Source organism: Physeter macrocephalus, chromosome 20 (genome assembly GCF_002837175.3).
Source record: "Physeter macrocephalus isolate SW-GA chromosome 20, ASM283717v5, whole genome shotgun sequence".
In the NCBI taxonomy this organism is placed as follows: domain Eukaryota; kingdom Metazoa; phylum Chordata; class Mammalia; order Artiodactyla; family Physeteridae; genus Physeter; species Physeter macrocephalus.
In genome coordinates this window covers 15,906,600-15,924,311 of record NC_041233.1, presented here as the reverse complement: position 1 = coordinate 15,924,311, position 17,712 = coordinate 15,906,600, and the positions used below count along the sequence as shown (strand labels likewise).

The following is a 17,712-nucleotide window of genomic DNA, read 5'->3' as shown; positions in this document are numbered from 1 at the left end:
ATAAAAGGGTTTCATCTTCAAGGAATTCATGGAAAAGACTCTGACAAGTACAGGTTTCTGGTAACTGACTATACTGTTGAACTGAATGAATAAGCATTTTCAGAACTCTAATGGAAAACTGATGAATTCATAAAAGTGCTAACAAAAGATCAACATGAAAAAAATTAATTACATGGGACTGAGTGAACTGATGAGGATGATTATAATTTTTGTGACTTTCTGTTTGAATGAAAAAAAAAATCCCACAAGGACTCAGAGGCAAAAAATAAATAAATCAATTTTCACTGCAATGTAAAGGAGCTGTTACAGTGGAGGATTACTGGACTGAATGTCAATATTATGACATAGTATGAGTATGTTTCGTGTTTGGTAATTGTAATCACTGTTGCTTTTGTTGTGGTCATCCATTTACAATGCTTATTTATCTCTTGTAAAAACAAAATACAGTGTGTGTGTGTGAAAAAAACATTTAATGATCTTAATCTAGGAAACAGATTGATTCATTTCTCACCATGGGAATCCTAAGATATGAGCAATTATCTTGAATAGTTAAGGTGGGGGAATTACTTCTGTAATGTTTGGCACTTCTGTAAAACATGCATGCACACACACTCACACTCATTCACTCACACTCACACACTTTTGCAACATGATTTCTCCATTCCAGTGAATAACGTACTGTAAACTTTTCTGAACTTCATTTTGTCACTCAAAGGGTGATTCAGTTGTGTCAGAACATTTGTAGACCATACCAATATTTTATATTTTTCAACCAACAGATTACTAATCACAAGGTAAAGAAAATGGATTTACTTTAAACTCATAAGAGAGCAAGAAGTTCTAAAAGAATCATGCATAACTTTGGAAAGTTGATTCTCCTCCATCAACAAGAAACAGGAAATAACCAAACCAATATCTGTAGACACAAAAAATATACATATCAGAACCAAGGTACCAAATTTGAAACATAGCTTAATCATGAATTGCTTAGCTTAGGTTCATTTCTTGAAAGAGTTAATTCAACAACCAAGTTAAAAATCACCAGGTACTTGAACATTGAGGAAATTTGGCTCAGTAAATATTAAATAATGTAAATTTTTAAAAAATCATATGAGCATTTCAACAGGAGAAAAAGCATTTGACAAAATTCAACAACCACTCATGATGAAAACTCTCAACAAAATGGGTAGGGAGGGAACACAACTCAACATTATAAAAGCCATATATGGCAGGCCCACGGCTAACATAATACTCAACAGTGAAAAGCTCAAAGCTTTTGCTCTAAGATCTGGAACAAGACAAAGATGCCCACTCTCGCTGCTTGTAGTCAGCATAGTATTGAAAGTCCTTCCTAGCCACAGCAATTAGGTGAGAAAAAATAAAAGGCATCCAAATAAGGAAGAAAGAAGTAAAACTGTTCACTATTTGCAGATAACAAGATATTATATACAGAATGCCCTAAAGACTCCACCAAAAAACTGTTAGAATAAATGAATCTAGTATAAAGGTGCAAGATACAAAATCAATATACAGCAATCTGTTGCATTTCTATACCCTAATAAATTTTCAGAGAGAGAAGTTAAGAAAACAATCCCGTTTATAATTGCATCAAAAGGAATACTTAGGAGTAAATTTAACCAAAGAGGTTAAAAACCTGTACACAAACACTATTAAGTCATTGATGAAATGGATTTGAAGAAGTAATAGTTAAAATGTCCATACGAACTAAAGCAATAATATAGATTCAATGCAATCTCTATCAAAATTCCAATGGCACTTTTCACAGAAATGAACAATCCTAAAAGTTGCATAGAAACACAAGGCTCCCAAATAGCCAAAGCAGTCTTCAGAAAGAACAAAGCTAGAGGAATCATGTGCTTTCTTTTCAAACTATCTTACAAAGCTACAGTAATCAAAACAGTATGATAGCATTAAAAGCATAAAGATCAATGGAACAGAACATAGAGCCCAGAAATAAACCCATACATAAATGTTTAATTAACAAATGCCAAACAAGCCAAGAATATACAACCGGCAAAGGACAGTCTCTTCAATAAATGATGTTGGGAAAACTGGATAGCCACATGCAAAAGAATGAAATTGGACTACTATCTTACACAACACACAAAAGTTAACTCAAAATGAATTAAAGAACATAAGACCTGAAACCATAAAACGCCTCAAAGAAAATATAGGCAGAAAGCTCTCTGATATAAGTCTTGGTGATAATTTTTTAATTGACACCAAAAGCAAAAGCAACAAAAGCAAAAACAAACAAGTGGGACTACATCAAACTGTAACGCTTATGCCAAGAAGAGGAAACGTCAACAAAATGAAAAGGCAACCTACCATATAGGAGAAAATATTTGCAAATCATATACTTGATAAGGGGTTAGTATCCAAAACAAAAGAAAGAACTCACACAATAGCAAAAAAAGAAAAAAACCTGATTAAACAACAGGTAGAGGATCTGAATAGATGTTTTTTGTGTTTTCATTTTCTTCAGAAATATACCCAGAAGTGGAACTGCAGGATAGTACAGTAGTTTTTATTTTTGGCCGCACCGCGTGGCATGCAGAACTTCCCGGACCAGGCATCGAACCTGCGCCCCCTGCAGTGGAAGCAGAGTCTTAACCCCTGGACCACCAGGGAAGTCCTGATATTTCTGTTTTTAATTTTTCAAGGGCCCTCCTCTATACTGTTTTCCACAGTGCTTGCACCAATGTACATTCCCATCAACAGTGTACATGGGTTCCCTTTTCTCCACATCCTTGCCAACACTTGTTACTTGTTATTTCCTATCTTTTTGATAACAGCCATTCTAACAGCTGAGAGGTGATACCTCATTGTGGTTTTACTTGCATTTCCCTGATTAGTGATGTTGAGCATCTTTTCAAGTACCTGTTGGCCATTTGTATGTCTTCTTTGGAAAAATGTCTATTCAGAGCCTCTGCCCGCTGTTTAATCAGATTTTTCACTTTTTTTTGGCTATTTAGTTGTGTGAGTTCTTTCTGTTGTTTTGGATACTAGTCCCTTATCAGCTACATGCTTTGCAAATATTTTCTCCCATTTGGTAGGCTGCCTTTTCATTTTGTTGATGATTTCCTGTTGGGCATAAGCTTTTTAGTTTGATGTAGCCCCAAAGGATTATATACTGTCTCAATATCCTTTGTTGCTTCAGTTCTTATTTTCTTTGTTTTTTTCTATCAGCAATTGTGGTAGCAGCTTCTGATATGGCTCCCAATGACCCCTGCCTCCTGGTATTCACAACCTTATGTAATCTCCCCTCCTCAAATGTGGGTTGGAACTAGTGACTTGCATCTACGAAACAGAATACCGCCAAGGTGATGGAGTGTCACTTCCACGATGAGGTTACAAAAGATTGTCACTTCCATCTTGGTACATTCTCTCTCCCTTGCTTACTTTAATGAAGCCAACAGTCATGCTGTCAGCTGCCCCAAGGAAAGACTCACACGGAAGGGAATGAGGTGGCCTGCCAACAGCCAGCAAGGAATTGAAGTGCTCAATCCAAAACCGCTCAAGGAACGAAACTTTGCCATCACCCCTGTGAGTGAGCTTGGAAGCAGCTCCTGCCCCAGTAGAGCCTTCAAATGGAACCGCACCCCCAGCTGACCCTCAGCTTGACTGTAGCCTTGTGAAAGACCCTGAAGCAAAGAACCCAGCTAAGTCATGCCTTTATTCCTAACACACAGAAACTGTGAGAAAACAAACGTGTGCTGTTTTAAGCTGCTAAATTTTGGAATAATTTACCTCAATAGGTAACTAATATTTTAATAGTATGCCATCTGTCTTTTATTGCAAGCTGCCTCAAACTCTACTTGGAAATAGATATTTAAATACGGAAAGCAGTAAGTAACTGGCCAATCCTTACAGAGCTGTGATAACCTATCACTGAATATTGGCAGTATTAGCTTTTGTGATACCACATTCTCATATTAAAGCACTTTCTGGCATTTAGGGTTTACAATAAACTGCCTTAATTGTGTTTTGAGAATTCTTTGGAAATTATCATGGAAATTTGTACCTCTGATCCAGGTAGAATGGAGTAGCTGGCACTGGTTTACCCTCCAACTGTAAACAACTACAAAGCTGGGCGAAATATATAAAAACAACAGTTTACAGACACAGAACAGAAATTAACAAAAGGCTATGTTTTAAGAAAAGGGAAATGCACAAGGTGAAACCTGCATTCCCCCTGGCTTTCTTTCTGAGTGCATTTTCAAAAATGGAGTGCAAGAAAATCAAGTCCAAGCAGAAGGCAGTATCTCACTGGGCAAAGGAGATGGAGATTGGAACGAAAAAGGCTAGATTTTAAGGAGTCCAGGGTTGGAGGGAAGTGCAGTGAAGACACTCTAAAAATATGCATCAAAAATCCTCTCAGGGGCTTCCCTGGTGGCGCAGTGGTTGCGCGTCCGCCTGCCGATGCAGGGGAGCCGGGTTCGCGCCCCGGTCTGGGAGGATCCCGCGTGCCGCGGAGCGGCTGGGCCCGTGAGCCGTGGCTCTCAGGTCCTCACCTAACATATAAGCTGCACACAAACAGGGTGCAATTCCAGGAAGCCTAGCAGAACCTCTTAGCAAAGAATTCAGAAACCACACAGTGTTGGGGAGATAGGTTGTAGTTTGGGCCTAGACAAAGTATAACTTTGGTGAATACTTGGGGCTTTGAGTTGAGATCTCAAAGTCTAGCCCTAAGAGTAAGGACTATATTCTAGGCATTATGGGTAAAGCTGAAATAGACCCACCCTGATAAAGCCTAAAATCAAGACTAGACTGGATCAAGGTGATCTGCTAGTATTTTAATTGCCAGCCAGAACTTAACATTTTTGGAGGAAGACAACAAATTGAGAATCTCTACAACACATCATCCACAATGTGTAATACACAATAAAGTTACTAGGCATGTCAAGCAGGAAAATGTCACTGATAACAAAGAGAAAAAGACAACAGAAACAGACCCAGAGATTATCCATGTATTGGAATAGCAAGGAACTCAAAATAACTATGCTTAAGATGGTAAAGAGAGAAAGAGAACACAATAGATGAAAAGAAAACTAGAGAATGGGATAAAAGTTCTGTAAGAATAGGGACTTTGTCCTATTCACTGTCAAATCCTTGATGTCCAGAACAGTACCTGATAGACAGTACCTGCTCACAATGTTGGGTGGATCAATGAACAGTTAGTTGGATAGAAGGATGGGAGAGGTTATGCTGAGGGTTGGTAACAAAACCAAAGATTCTTAAATGCCAAGAGAACATTACTGTATTTCACAGTAAATATCAGAATAAAACTCTGCATCAAAATCTAAGATAAACAACTATACATATGTATATACATCTATACAGAGCCACAGAAAACTAGTTACTGGTACATTTACTTCATTCACTATTTCATCCACCCAATCTTGAGGACATTTTAACCAGCAGTTTCCTACTCCCTGAATAAAAAATGAAAGCACAATACTACAAAATGTTCTAAAACCTTTATAAAAAGTACAAAAGCTTGAGATTTAGTAATGTCTTACTCCATGTGCCCTGTACAAATTCCTCCCTTGCTGAATTCTCGTCAGAAACAGCCAACACTTTCCACATGCCCCACCCCTCTCTGTGAAATGCTCTTCTTCCTAGGCAATCAATGAGTCCCATGGAAGTTGCCATATTTTTATATTACCTTGTCCCCTAGACACCTAAAGAACCGTTCCAACAGATCTTCAAACTCAGGACCAGAGGTTACATCAAGAAAGCTTTAAGTGGCTATAACTAATGTGATACTCAGGAGTTAGCCAGGTGGAAAATATAGATCTGGAGAGAAAAGGACGAAAGCAATAAAGTTTCAAGAGGCAGAGTGGGAAAATCTGAGTATCTTTGAGTCCCAGGTCCCACAAGTTCTGAGACCCACCTACATTGTAGTCCTGCCCTTTCTGCACCTTTCTTTTGATTCCAATAAATTATACCTTTTGATTTAAGCTAATTTGAAGTGGGTTTCTATCACTTGCAACCAACAAAATCCTAAGTACAGCTAGATTACCAAGCGACTTCCTTCACCAAGAAGTACATGCTGAACTGCCTCAAAACTACAGGTTCAATATTGTCTTCTTTCCCAAAAGAAAAGAGTATTACGTTCTATTACTTTCTATTTATTTATTTCTGTGTCCTTGGGGAAAACTGTATGTAAAGATGAAAAGAAAAGGAACACCATACCAAACACAATAAGGTGGCAGAGGAAAATCTAATGTACTCTTGAACCTTGTGGTAGTGTTTCAATGGAGAGCAAAGGAGAAAAGTCACTCACTCCCCATTTCCGAATCAACTGACTGTGAGTCTCCTAAAGGCAAGCAGTATCTCCTAACTTTAAGTACTGAATCAACTGTCTAAGTAACGTAATGCAACTGCATTTAGGATAACTGCTCAAGCGTTACAGAGATCCAGGAAAACCTTTCTGATTTTAAGTCAATTTCCGTAAGATTCCACTTTAGCTTTTTTTTTTTTTTTTTTTTTTTTTTTTACAACTGCCACCATCTGCTGTGAAGATAAATTACAAGATGCAACCCAGTAATGAGACCTGAAATCAATCTATGGGTCCCAACCAGCATTAAAAAAAGCTCTAATAGTAAATATTAGAGTGCATCATATATAGCACTATACACACACACACACACACACACACACACAGGGCATCATATGATGCTTCAGGTTTTTACTTTTTTGTCTTGTTTTCGGTGAAATTTATGAGTGTCCCTGCATTTTGCACAATTTCAGGAGGCACATCCATAGTGCAGCAAGCTCTGCAGTAATATACACTTAGGTATGTGTGTACTAGTCATTATGTAAAAATTTCTCACTGTGGATCACAGTCAAAACAAATGGGCAAACACTGATCTAACGGAAAGATTAGATATTTGATTTAGAATCTTGCTTTCAAATCCAACTATCACCACTCACTCTGCAGTTTAAAGTTTTCATCTGTAAAAGAGGGAAATATCTCATACAGCTACAAAGAAAACAAAACAAATAATATATGTAAGTGCCTGATGCCAACTCCAGCACCCTGTAATTGTTGGGTAAGTCTTAGTGCTCTACTGCCTTACCCCAGAGTGCTTCCATTAAGGCTAGCCTAGCCTAGCCTGTGACAAGATGAACTTTTCCTTGACATTTTTCAGGGCAACAAGATTTTATTTTTATTGCCAATATAACTAACATGGAATAGTTACAAAGACCCCCAATATGTACAAGGCCATTCTTTGGACTACATCTGATTCCTTTCCTTAGATGAGAAGAGTTGATCACTCTGAATAGCAGCTCAGTTTCTCAACAAACATATATATTCTCAGCACTCTTAAAAGGGCCAAACACATAGAATACAATTGTGGTCACACAGTCACATGGACCCTGTCCTCAGAGTTTGCAGAGTAGGTAAGCAAAGCATGAGCAACACAGTCATGTGTAAATTAAAGTCTGACATCACTTCCCAAATAGGCTGCAAACAAAACAAAGAACTAGAAATTATCTCACACAAGTTTTGACATTTGCTACTAGCACTTGCATTGACAAAATTAAATGTATGGAAAGAAAGGCCTAAATATATACTAAGTGATTTTATATGTTAGAATTTTTCCATATTAAAAATTGACAAAAAGAAAAAAACCTGATGTAACAAAACTTATTCAGAGTCCAAAGACTAGCTATCCACCCACACCAATGTAAATACGATTTATCCTATTTTTCTTTTGACCAACTTCAAAAACCAAAATATCTGTACTACATATTAAAATGACTATTTCAAACTGGTCTCTTCCATATCTTAAAAATCACTGTGAGGCAATAACCCTACAAGCCCTTACTGCAAACCTAACTTAGAGCACAGGTACTAAATACTGACATAGCATGTATAATTCAATATAGATAAGGACCACATTGAAATGAAATTTATAAGTACATTAATACAGAAGCACTGCTAGAAAGAAGTCATGATATTAAAATAAGGTGTGGGGCTTCCCTGGTGGCGCATTGGTTAAGAATCCGCCTGCCAGCGCAGGGGACACAGGTTCGAGCCCTGGTCCGGGAAGATCCCACATGCCGCGGAGCAACTAAGCCCGTGCGCCACAACTACTGAACCTGCGCTCTAGAGCCCACGAGTCCAACTACTGAAGCCCGTGCTCTGCAACAAGAGAAGCCACTGCAAGGAGAAGCCCACGCACCGCAACGAAGAGTAGCCCCCACCTGCCGCAACTAGAGAAAGCCTGCACGCAGCAACGAAGACCCAACGCAGCCAAAAATAAATAAATAAAATAAAATTTTAAAATAATAATAAATAAATAAAATAAGGTGTGGTCCATAATGTATTTGAGTCACTGATCTAATTATTAAATTTGTCTAGGCTTATTTATCTGTAAAACTGGGAAGCAATTCTTACTAAATTCCAAGGATGCTTTGAGGACACATGATTATAAATTTAGGTACTATAATAAGTCCTTATGCAATCAATTTGGACTACACTATGATGTCATTAGAAAAACCTAGTATATGCTAATGGGATGTTCAAAAGCACTCAAAACCATAGCATTGAGAAGTATTTCTCATGTTGAGTCAGCTGTATCCTGGATTGAACATCTGCTGACATAAAAGAATGTGACAGTCTTCAAAAACTTCAGTCTTCTACCGAAAACACTAATCTGAAAAGATACATGCAACCCAATGTTCACAGCAGCATTATTTATAATTGCCAAGATATAGAAGCAACCTATGTGTCCATTAACAGATGAGTGGATAAAGACGTGGTGTGTGTGTATGTACATATAGATACATGTGCACACACACACAGCCACACACACAGGAATACTACTCAGCCGTTAAAAAAAAAAGCATGAAATTTTGCCCTTTGCAACAACATGGTTGGACCTGGAGGGTACAATACTAAGTGAAATAAGTCAGAGAAAGACGAATACTGTACAACATCACTTATATGCAAAATCAAAAAAATAAAACCATTGAATATAACAAAAAAACAGACTCACAGATATAGAGAACTAGTGGTTACCTGTGGGGAGAGGGAAGGGGGAAGGGCAAGATAGGAGTAGGGGACTAAGGGGGTACAAACTACGTATGAAATAAATAAGCTACAACGATATATAGTACAAAAGAGGAGGAAAAAACCCTAGTCTTCTAAAACTGAGCGACAACAAATTCAGAGGCCTGTCACTGGTACTCAGCAGCACAGTTAAAACGATTCAAGTAAATGTTAATCTCTGTTCCACTGTTACCTTCCATCAAACAGCTAAGCTAGGACTCAGATCTTTCAAATCTCAAATGGTTTAAGAATTCAAGATGCCAAATTTCTAATACATAAATTTTATGGCTGGATTATGGAATTATGCTAGACTCCTTAACAAGACTATTCAAAATTCTCCTCTATAAAAAGATAATACCATTGCCATCATTTAACTAATTTTTCCTAAACTGGTCATTCTGCTGCTCCACCTACAACTGTCACCCAGGTAGCTTTTCATAAGCTACCACACACTAGTGGGGCAGTTGGCTGGGGTTATGCTGCAGCAAGCAGCCAAATAAAGTGAAGTTAACTGGAACTGAACCAATGGTCATTTTGCAAGGACACTTGAACTTTGAAGCACTTTGTAAAGTACTGGTTATTTCTAATAATATTCCTGTGAAGTTTCAGTATTGAGCCATCCACTATATTTCACTGCCAACTATATGTCACCTTAAAAACAAGAAAACTGCAAGACATTTCCCTGGCTTTAAAAAAAGAAAATAATCACAGATCTAGTCCAATTCTTTTTAAGTGTAAACAATGGGGGCAGGGCATAACTTAATAAAACTGCACGGTACTCATAGAGGTTAACCTGGCACCAGTCATCTGGGAACCACAGCTTTAGGTCCTAGAATCTTAAACTTTTTAAGCTCACCAAGTCCAAACCTTATTTTACAAGTGAGATTTTTAAATTAAAAGTTTTGGTCTGATTATTATAATAGCTTAACTCTTACACTTCACTATGTACCAGGTACTGTTCTAGGCCCTTTACACCTATATACTCTTTCAATCCTCACAACAAACCACAAAGAATGAGGTCAACTAATTTGCCCAAGGTCACACAGTTATTAAGTGACAAAATCAGAATTCAAATCCAAGCAGTTTAGGTCCCGAATCTATACTCTTAAACCAGGCTCTACTGCTTAGGTCTGTTTAGGTCCCGAATCCATACTCTTAAACCACCAGGCTCTACTGCTTCTCTACAGAATGGTTTAAATCCAGACCCACACAAGGGTTCTCAGAGTTCCAACGTGAGAAACTAATAATTTTCCACACATCCTTTTTTTCCAATCCCATCAACGCAGTTGAACTGCAAAAAGTTCCTCTTGTCTGTCTGCAACTTTAAGTAATCTAACTTTTGTATCCAAAACAGATGCCTTCTCTGGGAAACCAAAAGATGCCGTGGCCAGGTGGAACGGAACTCGTGTTTCTCGTTGTTGTTTTAATCGCTACACCTGAGGTGCCTAAAAACATAACCATGATGCCTAATGAGCTGAAACTGAGCTACAAACAGGGACGGCCCCGTCTTTTTTACCCAGCTGTGTCTAATTTATTTGAGAAGAGGAAGTCTCAGTTTATGCATCTGAATACAGGTGAGAAATGGGTGAAGGAAAACGGGGGTCAGACACGTTACGCTCCATCTCTCCACAGCGGGGAGGCTCAGACTTCAAACCCTGTGTTGGAAGTTACAACCAGTATTACACACCATTTCTGCCCTGGCCGGCTTCAGTGCCTCTCCAGGCTGCAGAGAGGTGGTTACGTGGCGCTTGGAGGCATTTCCTCCGGCCTGGAGAGGTGGCAGCCCCAGCTGGTGGGGGCCCCTCGCCCAGAGCCCTGAGGCAGGTGGCGCCTGGAGGAAGCGGGAAATGGGCGGCGGGAGCTTCCCAGGGATCCCCGAGGGGCCGTCTGCGGTGGCTTAGCCGGAGCCGCTGTAGGGCCGCGCCTTGCCTGCGCCCCCAGCCTTCAGGACCACCCGCGCCAAACCCACCTCCCGGCCTCGAGGGTCAGCTGCACGCCGAGACCGGGCTTTCTGAGGCAAAGGAGCCCGAGGGCGGACGCAACCCTCTGTGGGCCACTCACCAGGTTGAGGGGTCCTTCCATTACTTCCATAGACCCCGGGGTAAGCGGCGGCCTGAGGAAGGGGAGCGACGGAGCCCGGGCACATGAAGGGTAACAGCTGGAGAGCGCGACGCAGCGGCGGCGACTGTGGCCCCACTCCGCGCCCCGGGAGCCAGCGGCGGGCGCAGAGGGAGAAACAACCGCACCACTTCCTCCTCCGGCGCGGCGCCACGGGCCCGCCCCCCGCGCCGCGGCCACGCACGCGTCACGACGTCACACGCGGCAGGTTCAAGGTGGGAGGGAGGACAGGGAGTGGGTGGAGCTCAGGACTTACACTTTCTCGCGGTCCATCTTTCCTCTCGCGAGAAGCATGTCTTCAACTTCCGCATACGTCAAGTGAGGAGGTACAGCCTTGTTGCTGGAATTTATGTAAAAGTGGCTGACTTCGGCTATTGGTCTCTCCCATTTCCTTCCAGCGTAACTCTTCCCAGATTCACTCTGCTTTGCCACATCCTCCCTTGCTTTCAAGTCCCCACCTTTATTCTTGCACCTGATATTTTTTTTCCAGAAATGAGATTTGAGTAATGCTAAACCATGCACTGGACTAGACCCTGCTGGAGGGAGACAAACAAATGATTCAGGGCTGCGCCCTCAAGTTGCTAACAAACTAATGAAGAAAATAATATGGGTCACAAATAACCATATATAATCCTTGATTCATTTAACAATTATGTGCTAAACCACTGTGGTGGGTTCTGTCAAGGAATTCACTGGTAAAAAATATTTGTGATTTATGCTGTAAAGGAAACAGCTGTGATAGAGGCACAATGAATTGTGCAACTTGAAGGAAATAAATTCTTTCAAAAGCCTTGTGAGCTTGGGAATTCCCTGGCAGTTGCAGTGGTTAGGACTCCACGCTTTCACTGCAGAGGGCCCAGGTTCCATCTCTAGTGGGGGAACTAAGATCCTGCAAGCTGTGGCCGGGGGAAAAAAAAAAAAACAGCCCTGTGAGCTTGGAAGAGGACCCCAAGCTTTAGGTGAGGACCCCCAAGCTTTAGGTGAGACCCCAGCCTTGGCCTACACCTTGATTGCAGCCTTGTGAGATCCTGAGCAGAGGACCCATCAAAGCCATTCCCAAATTCCTAACCCATGGAAATTGTGAGGCAATAAATGTGTGTTGCTTTAAGCCACTAAGTTTGTGACAATTTATTATATGGCTAAGAAAACTATTAAGACCCCTTCAAGGGGATGAAATCCAGAGGCAGAGCTTTCTTGATAAACTATAACCATGAGCAGTGAATCCATGTCACTGCAGTACTCCTACAGTGGCTGGCTGTGCAGTGGGCAGGTTTAATATCTCTAAGGAGAACTTCAGCGACAGCTGGACAAGGAAGGAGACTATGTGTTTGAGAGCAACTTCATCCAGATCAGCAAAAGGCAAGACCTGATAGATGTACACAACCATGTCCAAATGGTGACATGGACATTGCATCTGCCAGCTGTATTCTCTGCCACTTGCTGTCATGCTGTTGGCCTGACCAGCCACAGGCTATGAAGACTGTGCTGTTCGTGGCCAGATCATCAAAGGAAGAGGTTTCAGGCCTACAAAGACTTCAGAGCTATCCAAGCTGCTTCTCTTCAAGTATGGGGAACAGCAGCTATGCCTGAAGCTTGCCAGTGGCCATTTTTTTCTACCTGCAGGTTTGTATCTTTTCAGACACATGGAAGACTCCTTCGCCTATTAGGAAAAGCCCATTTATTTCCTGAGACTATCAACAAAGGGTTGTAGAGATCCCCAGGCCATCCAAGCTGGGGACACAGGTGGACATGCCTATTACTGAAGCAGAGATGAGAAAAGCTCAGCAGTACATCTCTGCTGCAACTCAGCAAGATGGGGCCAGTGGGTTTGGGGGAACATTTAAAAGCTGCAAAGCTTTCAGTGCTCTCTGTGGCTCACCTGGAAAGTGAATTTCATGTAAAAGAACCCAGTCTTCAATGGGCCACTGAAACAGGAGGGAAGGGGGCAGGGCACAACCTTTAAAAGAATGACATAGCCCGAGGACACAATGTAAACTGATTAGAACAAAATAGATCCAAGATGGCAGACTAGTAGACTTCCACTAGACCTTGAACCTCAGTGTACTCTCATTGTAGCACATCAGCAAGCTAAATGACACAGCCACAGGCGCCATGACAGTTCCAAGGCCAATCATAAAGGTCAAAAAGTGAGTGGTGGCCCAATTCCTGGCAATCCCCACCCCTTCCCCCAAATAGCTGGAATACTTCCACTCATTAGGCTGTGAAATTACCCACCCCTATAAAAACTGACAACCCCATACCCTAGGGCCACTCTCATATTCTGATGGCCCATACTCTGTCTGTGGAGTGTGTTTCTCTCTAAATAAATCCACTTCTTACCTATCACTTTGTCTCCCTCTGAATTCTTTCGGTGCTGAGACATAAAGAACCTGAGCTTCATTAAGTCCTGAGACCAGGTGTGATCTCAGTTAAAATATGGTGGGTTCAAGTCCCAATCTGGGTTTTGGCTGGGTTGGAGTCCCAGCGCATGGGTTCAAGTCTCAGTCTGAGTTGCACAGTTTCACCACCACTTAGGGACTTGCCACATTGGAGAGGTTACTGTGCTTTTCCAGAGTATACCTTAAGGCCCGATTTCAGACATTCCTTAGATATTAGCTGCTCTAATTGAAACCAAGCAGGACCCTGTGGGGCTCCCAGGTACAAATCCTTTCTGTGTCCCCCATTTCTCTCTCTCTTTTTTTTTTTTTTGCCACGCCATGTGGCATGCAGGATCTTACTTCCCTGACCAGGGATTGAACCCATGCCCCCTGCAGTGGAAGCGCTGAGTCCTAACCATTGGACCTCCAGGGAATTCCCCCCCCAACCCCCATTTCTTGTTTGTAGGAAATAGGCGTCGTTCAGCCTCCTTGACCTTCCCTGAGTTCCAAAGGGCAGGTTCAAACATTTGTTAATCAGGGAAGAGAGGGAATACAGAAACAAGGGAGGGACTGTCAAGAAACAATAGTGCAGCCTTGGGGCAGGGTCCTGGTTCCTCCTCAAGGAATATATAATATCTTGAGCTCTTCTGCAGAACTAAGGCCCCCACCCAGGTGGAGAATGGCAACTTCAGGCTGAGAGCAAGATTCCTGGAGCACCACCCTGTTACCTCACCACCAACCAATCAGAAGAAAGGCACACACCCTGCAGCCCTCACCCCAAATTTTGCCTATAAAAACTTTTCCCCAAAAACTACCAGGGAGTTCAGGGTTTTTGAGTACAAGCCACCCATTATCCTTTTTTAAAAAAAAAAAATACATTTATTTATTTATTTTTGGCTGCATTGGGTCTTCGTTGCTGTGCACAGGCTTTCTCTAGTTGCGGCAAGCAGGGGTTACTCTTCGTTGCAGTGCGCGGGCTTCTCATTGCAGTGGCTTCTCTTGTTGTGGAGCACGGGCTCTAGGCACATGGGCTTCAGGAGTTGTGGTGCATGGGCTCAGTAGTTGTGGCTTGCAGGCTCTAGAGCTCAGGCTCAGTAGTTGTGGTGCACGGGCTTAGTTGCTCCTGGACCAGGGCACAAACCTGTGTCCCCTGCGTTGGCAGGCGGATTCTTAACCACTGCACCACCAGAGAAGTCCCCCACCCATTCTCCTTGCTTGGCCCTGCAATAAACCTTTCTCTACTCCAAACTGCAATGTTTATTTGGCCTCACTGTGCCTCAGGCACACAAACTTTGTTTGGTAGCATAATCTTATATGCATCTACAGCATCAGATTCTCCAATCCCTTCTTGAACACTTACTACCTCAAAGTGATCTGTTGTGATCCATTTTTTTTAATTAGAGAGTTCTTTTTTTGTTTGAACTGTAATCTGCCTTCCCATTGAGACAGGAAGGGGGCAGGGCACAACCTTTAAAAGAATGACAGCCATTGAGGACATGACATGAACTGGTTAGAACCAACTAGTTCCAAGATTATGGACAAGTGACTTCCAGTAGACCCGTGAGCCTCATTATACATTCATTGTAATACATTAGCTAAATGACACACCCACCAGCACCATAACAGATCTAAGGCTAACCTAAAAGGCCCAAAAGTGGGGTGTGGCCCAACTCCTGGAAATTCCCACCCCTTCCCCAAAATAGTTGGAGTACTCCTCCCACTCATTAGCCTGTGAAATTACCCAGCGCATAAAAACTGACAATTCAAACCCTGGGGCCTCTCGTCTTCTGAGATGGCCCACACTCTGTCTATGGAGTGTGTATGTCCCTGAATAAACCTGCTTTCACTTTACTGTGGTTCACTCTTGAATCTTTCCTGCACGAAGCCAAGGACCCACACTTGGCGGCCCTTCCCAGGGACTCACCTGAGACCTGGCACATGACCATCGTCACGTGCCCCACCTTTGTTTTCCTGAAACACCATGACTGCCATGCCCTGCGTTTGTATTAATCACTATAACATGGGTGTGTGAACATATGCACAATCTGTTGCCTGCTATCAAAATGTAAAATGTGCATGCCCTTGACTGAGCAATCCCTACAGAAATGCTAGAACAAGTATAGAAAATAAAAGTATGTGAAGGGACTTCCCTGGTGGTCCAGTGGGTAAGACTCTGCACTCCCAATGCAGGGGGCCCGGGTTCAATCCCTGGTCGGGGAGCTAGCTCCCGCGTGCACGCCGCAACTAAGAGTTAGCATGCCACAACTAGGAGTCTGCATGCTGCAACTAAGAGTCCAAGTGCTTCAGCCCGCATGCCGCAGCGAAGATCCCACATGCCGCAACTAAGACCCAGAGCAGCCTAATTGGGGAGCTAGATCCCGCGTGCACGCCGCAACTAAGAGTTAGCATGCCACAACTAGGAGTCTGCATGCTGCAACTAAGAGTCCAAGTGCTTCAGCCCGCATGCCGCAGCGAAGATCCCACATGCCGCAACTAAGACCCAGAGCAGCCTAATTAATTAATTAATTAATTTTTAAAAAGTTTGTGAAGACGCTCACTGGTGGTATTACGATAGTGCTCTCCCTAGTCCCAGAACAGTTCAAACAAAACTAGAAAGATCATTTGCCAGAGGTGCTATAGAGGGGATTCCTGCATCAAGGGGATCTTGGATTGACCTCAAAAGTTTTTCTGGTTATAAGTCTTTGATATGTTCAGTTACAGGAAGTGTGGGGAACAGACCCTTCTGGTCTCCTGTTCTGTTTTCTCTGCCTCTATTATTTCTCTCTCCTTAAGCAGAGGGGCTCCATGGAGAAGGGGATTAGCACAAGGTCAGCATCAAGAACCATCACATAGTCCTTGAGGTGTGTGTGGCCCCTCCTCTGACTTTACTATGGGAAAAAGAATCCAGTGTACCTCCCACACCTTCTGTGTTTATAGACTGTCCAGTGAATTCACCCCAAGCACACTGTCTTTGTCACAAAACCTATAGGGTCTGCCAAAGGGGCAATAACAATGTAAGCAGATAGGGTTGGGGTTGTGCGGGGGGGAATCCCTGGAGAAAGAGAACCAGGACTGGCTTTCTTGATATGAGAGAAGCCACTTTTGGCCAAAACCATGACCCTGCCCCAGGACTGCACTATTGTTTCTTGACTGCTCCTCCTTTTTTTCTGCATTCCCTCCCTTCCCTGATTAGCCACTGTTTGAATCTGCCCTTTGGAACTCAGAGAAGGTCAAGGAGGCTGAATGAAGCTTATTTCCTACGAACAAGAAGCATGGAAAGGATTTGTACCCAGTAGCGCCCCACAGGGTCCTGCTCTGTTTATACAAGAGTAGTGAGAGAGTGCAAAAATATGTCTAAATCTGAAGAACCAATCTCTTTTCCTACATACAAAATAAAAATTTAAGTGATAAAAATAATGGCTAAACTTCAGAGAAAACCAGTTTGCTGGTATAGTTAGCATGTTAAGTGGATAACCCTCTTTCCTGTACTTACTAGGTGTAAGGACTCATCTTGCTTTGTCATTCCTTGATATGAAAGGAACTGCCAAATCCTTCCCCATTTCATCATAAACAAAGGGGGAAGACTGCCTTTAACTTTAAATGGAAACTACCTATAGTTTTTTTTTTTTTTTTTTTTTGCGGTACGCGGGCCTCTCACTGTTGTGGCCTCTTCCGTTGCGGAGCACAGGCTCCGGACGCGCAGGCCCAGGGGCCATGGCTCACGGGCCCAGCCGCTCCGCGGCATGTGGGATCCTCCCGGACCGGGGCACGAACCCGCGTCCCCTGCATCGGCAGGCGGACTCTCAACCACTGGGCCACCAGGGAAGCCCCTACCTATAGTTTTAATTGTTTGTTTTTAAGACTGAGCATGGTGTGAAACACAGGGTAAAAAAGTTGATTCATTTGTTTCTTGAAGATTTAAATTTCCTCTTTTCTTGAAACTATATCCTATTTCCCAATAGCAATGGTTTAACTTTGTATAAGACTTTGCAGGTTTTCAAGCACTTACATGTACAGGCGGGCACCCATTCAATTCCAACAGGTTCAAATTAGTGGCTTGCCCAGTATCATAAAATTAGTAAATAGCCAAGCTAGGTCTTGAATCTAGGTCTGTCTGGCCATAAGCCCAGT

The 17,712-nt window shown here is 42.4% G+C and overlaps 1 protein-coding gene across 3 annotated transcripts in view; it reads right to left on the bottom strand.

Moving 5' to 3' along the window:
- The window catches only part of NRBF2 (nuclear receptor binding factor 2), a 45,402-nt gene extending 34,018 nt beyond the window's left edge, over positions 1-11,384 (bottom strand). The window contains exon 1 of one of the 3 annotated variants that reach the window (XR_002890567.3): positions 11,147-11,384. Coding sequence is in view for 1 of the 3 variants with exons in the window: in XM_024115700.3 (XP_023971468.1) it covers positions 11,147-11,176 (30 nt within the window). In the remaining 2 variants the exon portion in view is untranslated. The remainder of the gene's footprint in view (positions 1-11,146) is intronic. The other 2 variants (XR_008616323.1, XM_024115700.3) reach the window with 2 other exon arrangements.
- Between the last annotated feature and the right edge of the window lie 6,328 nt (positions 11,385-17,712).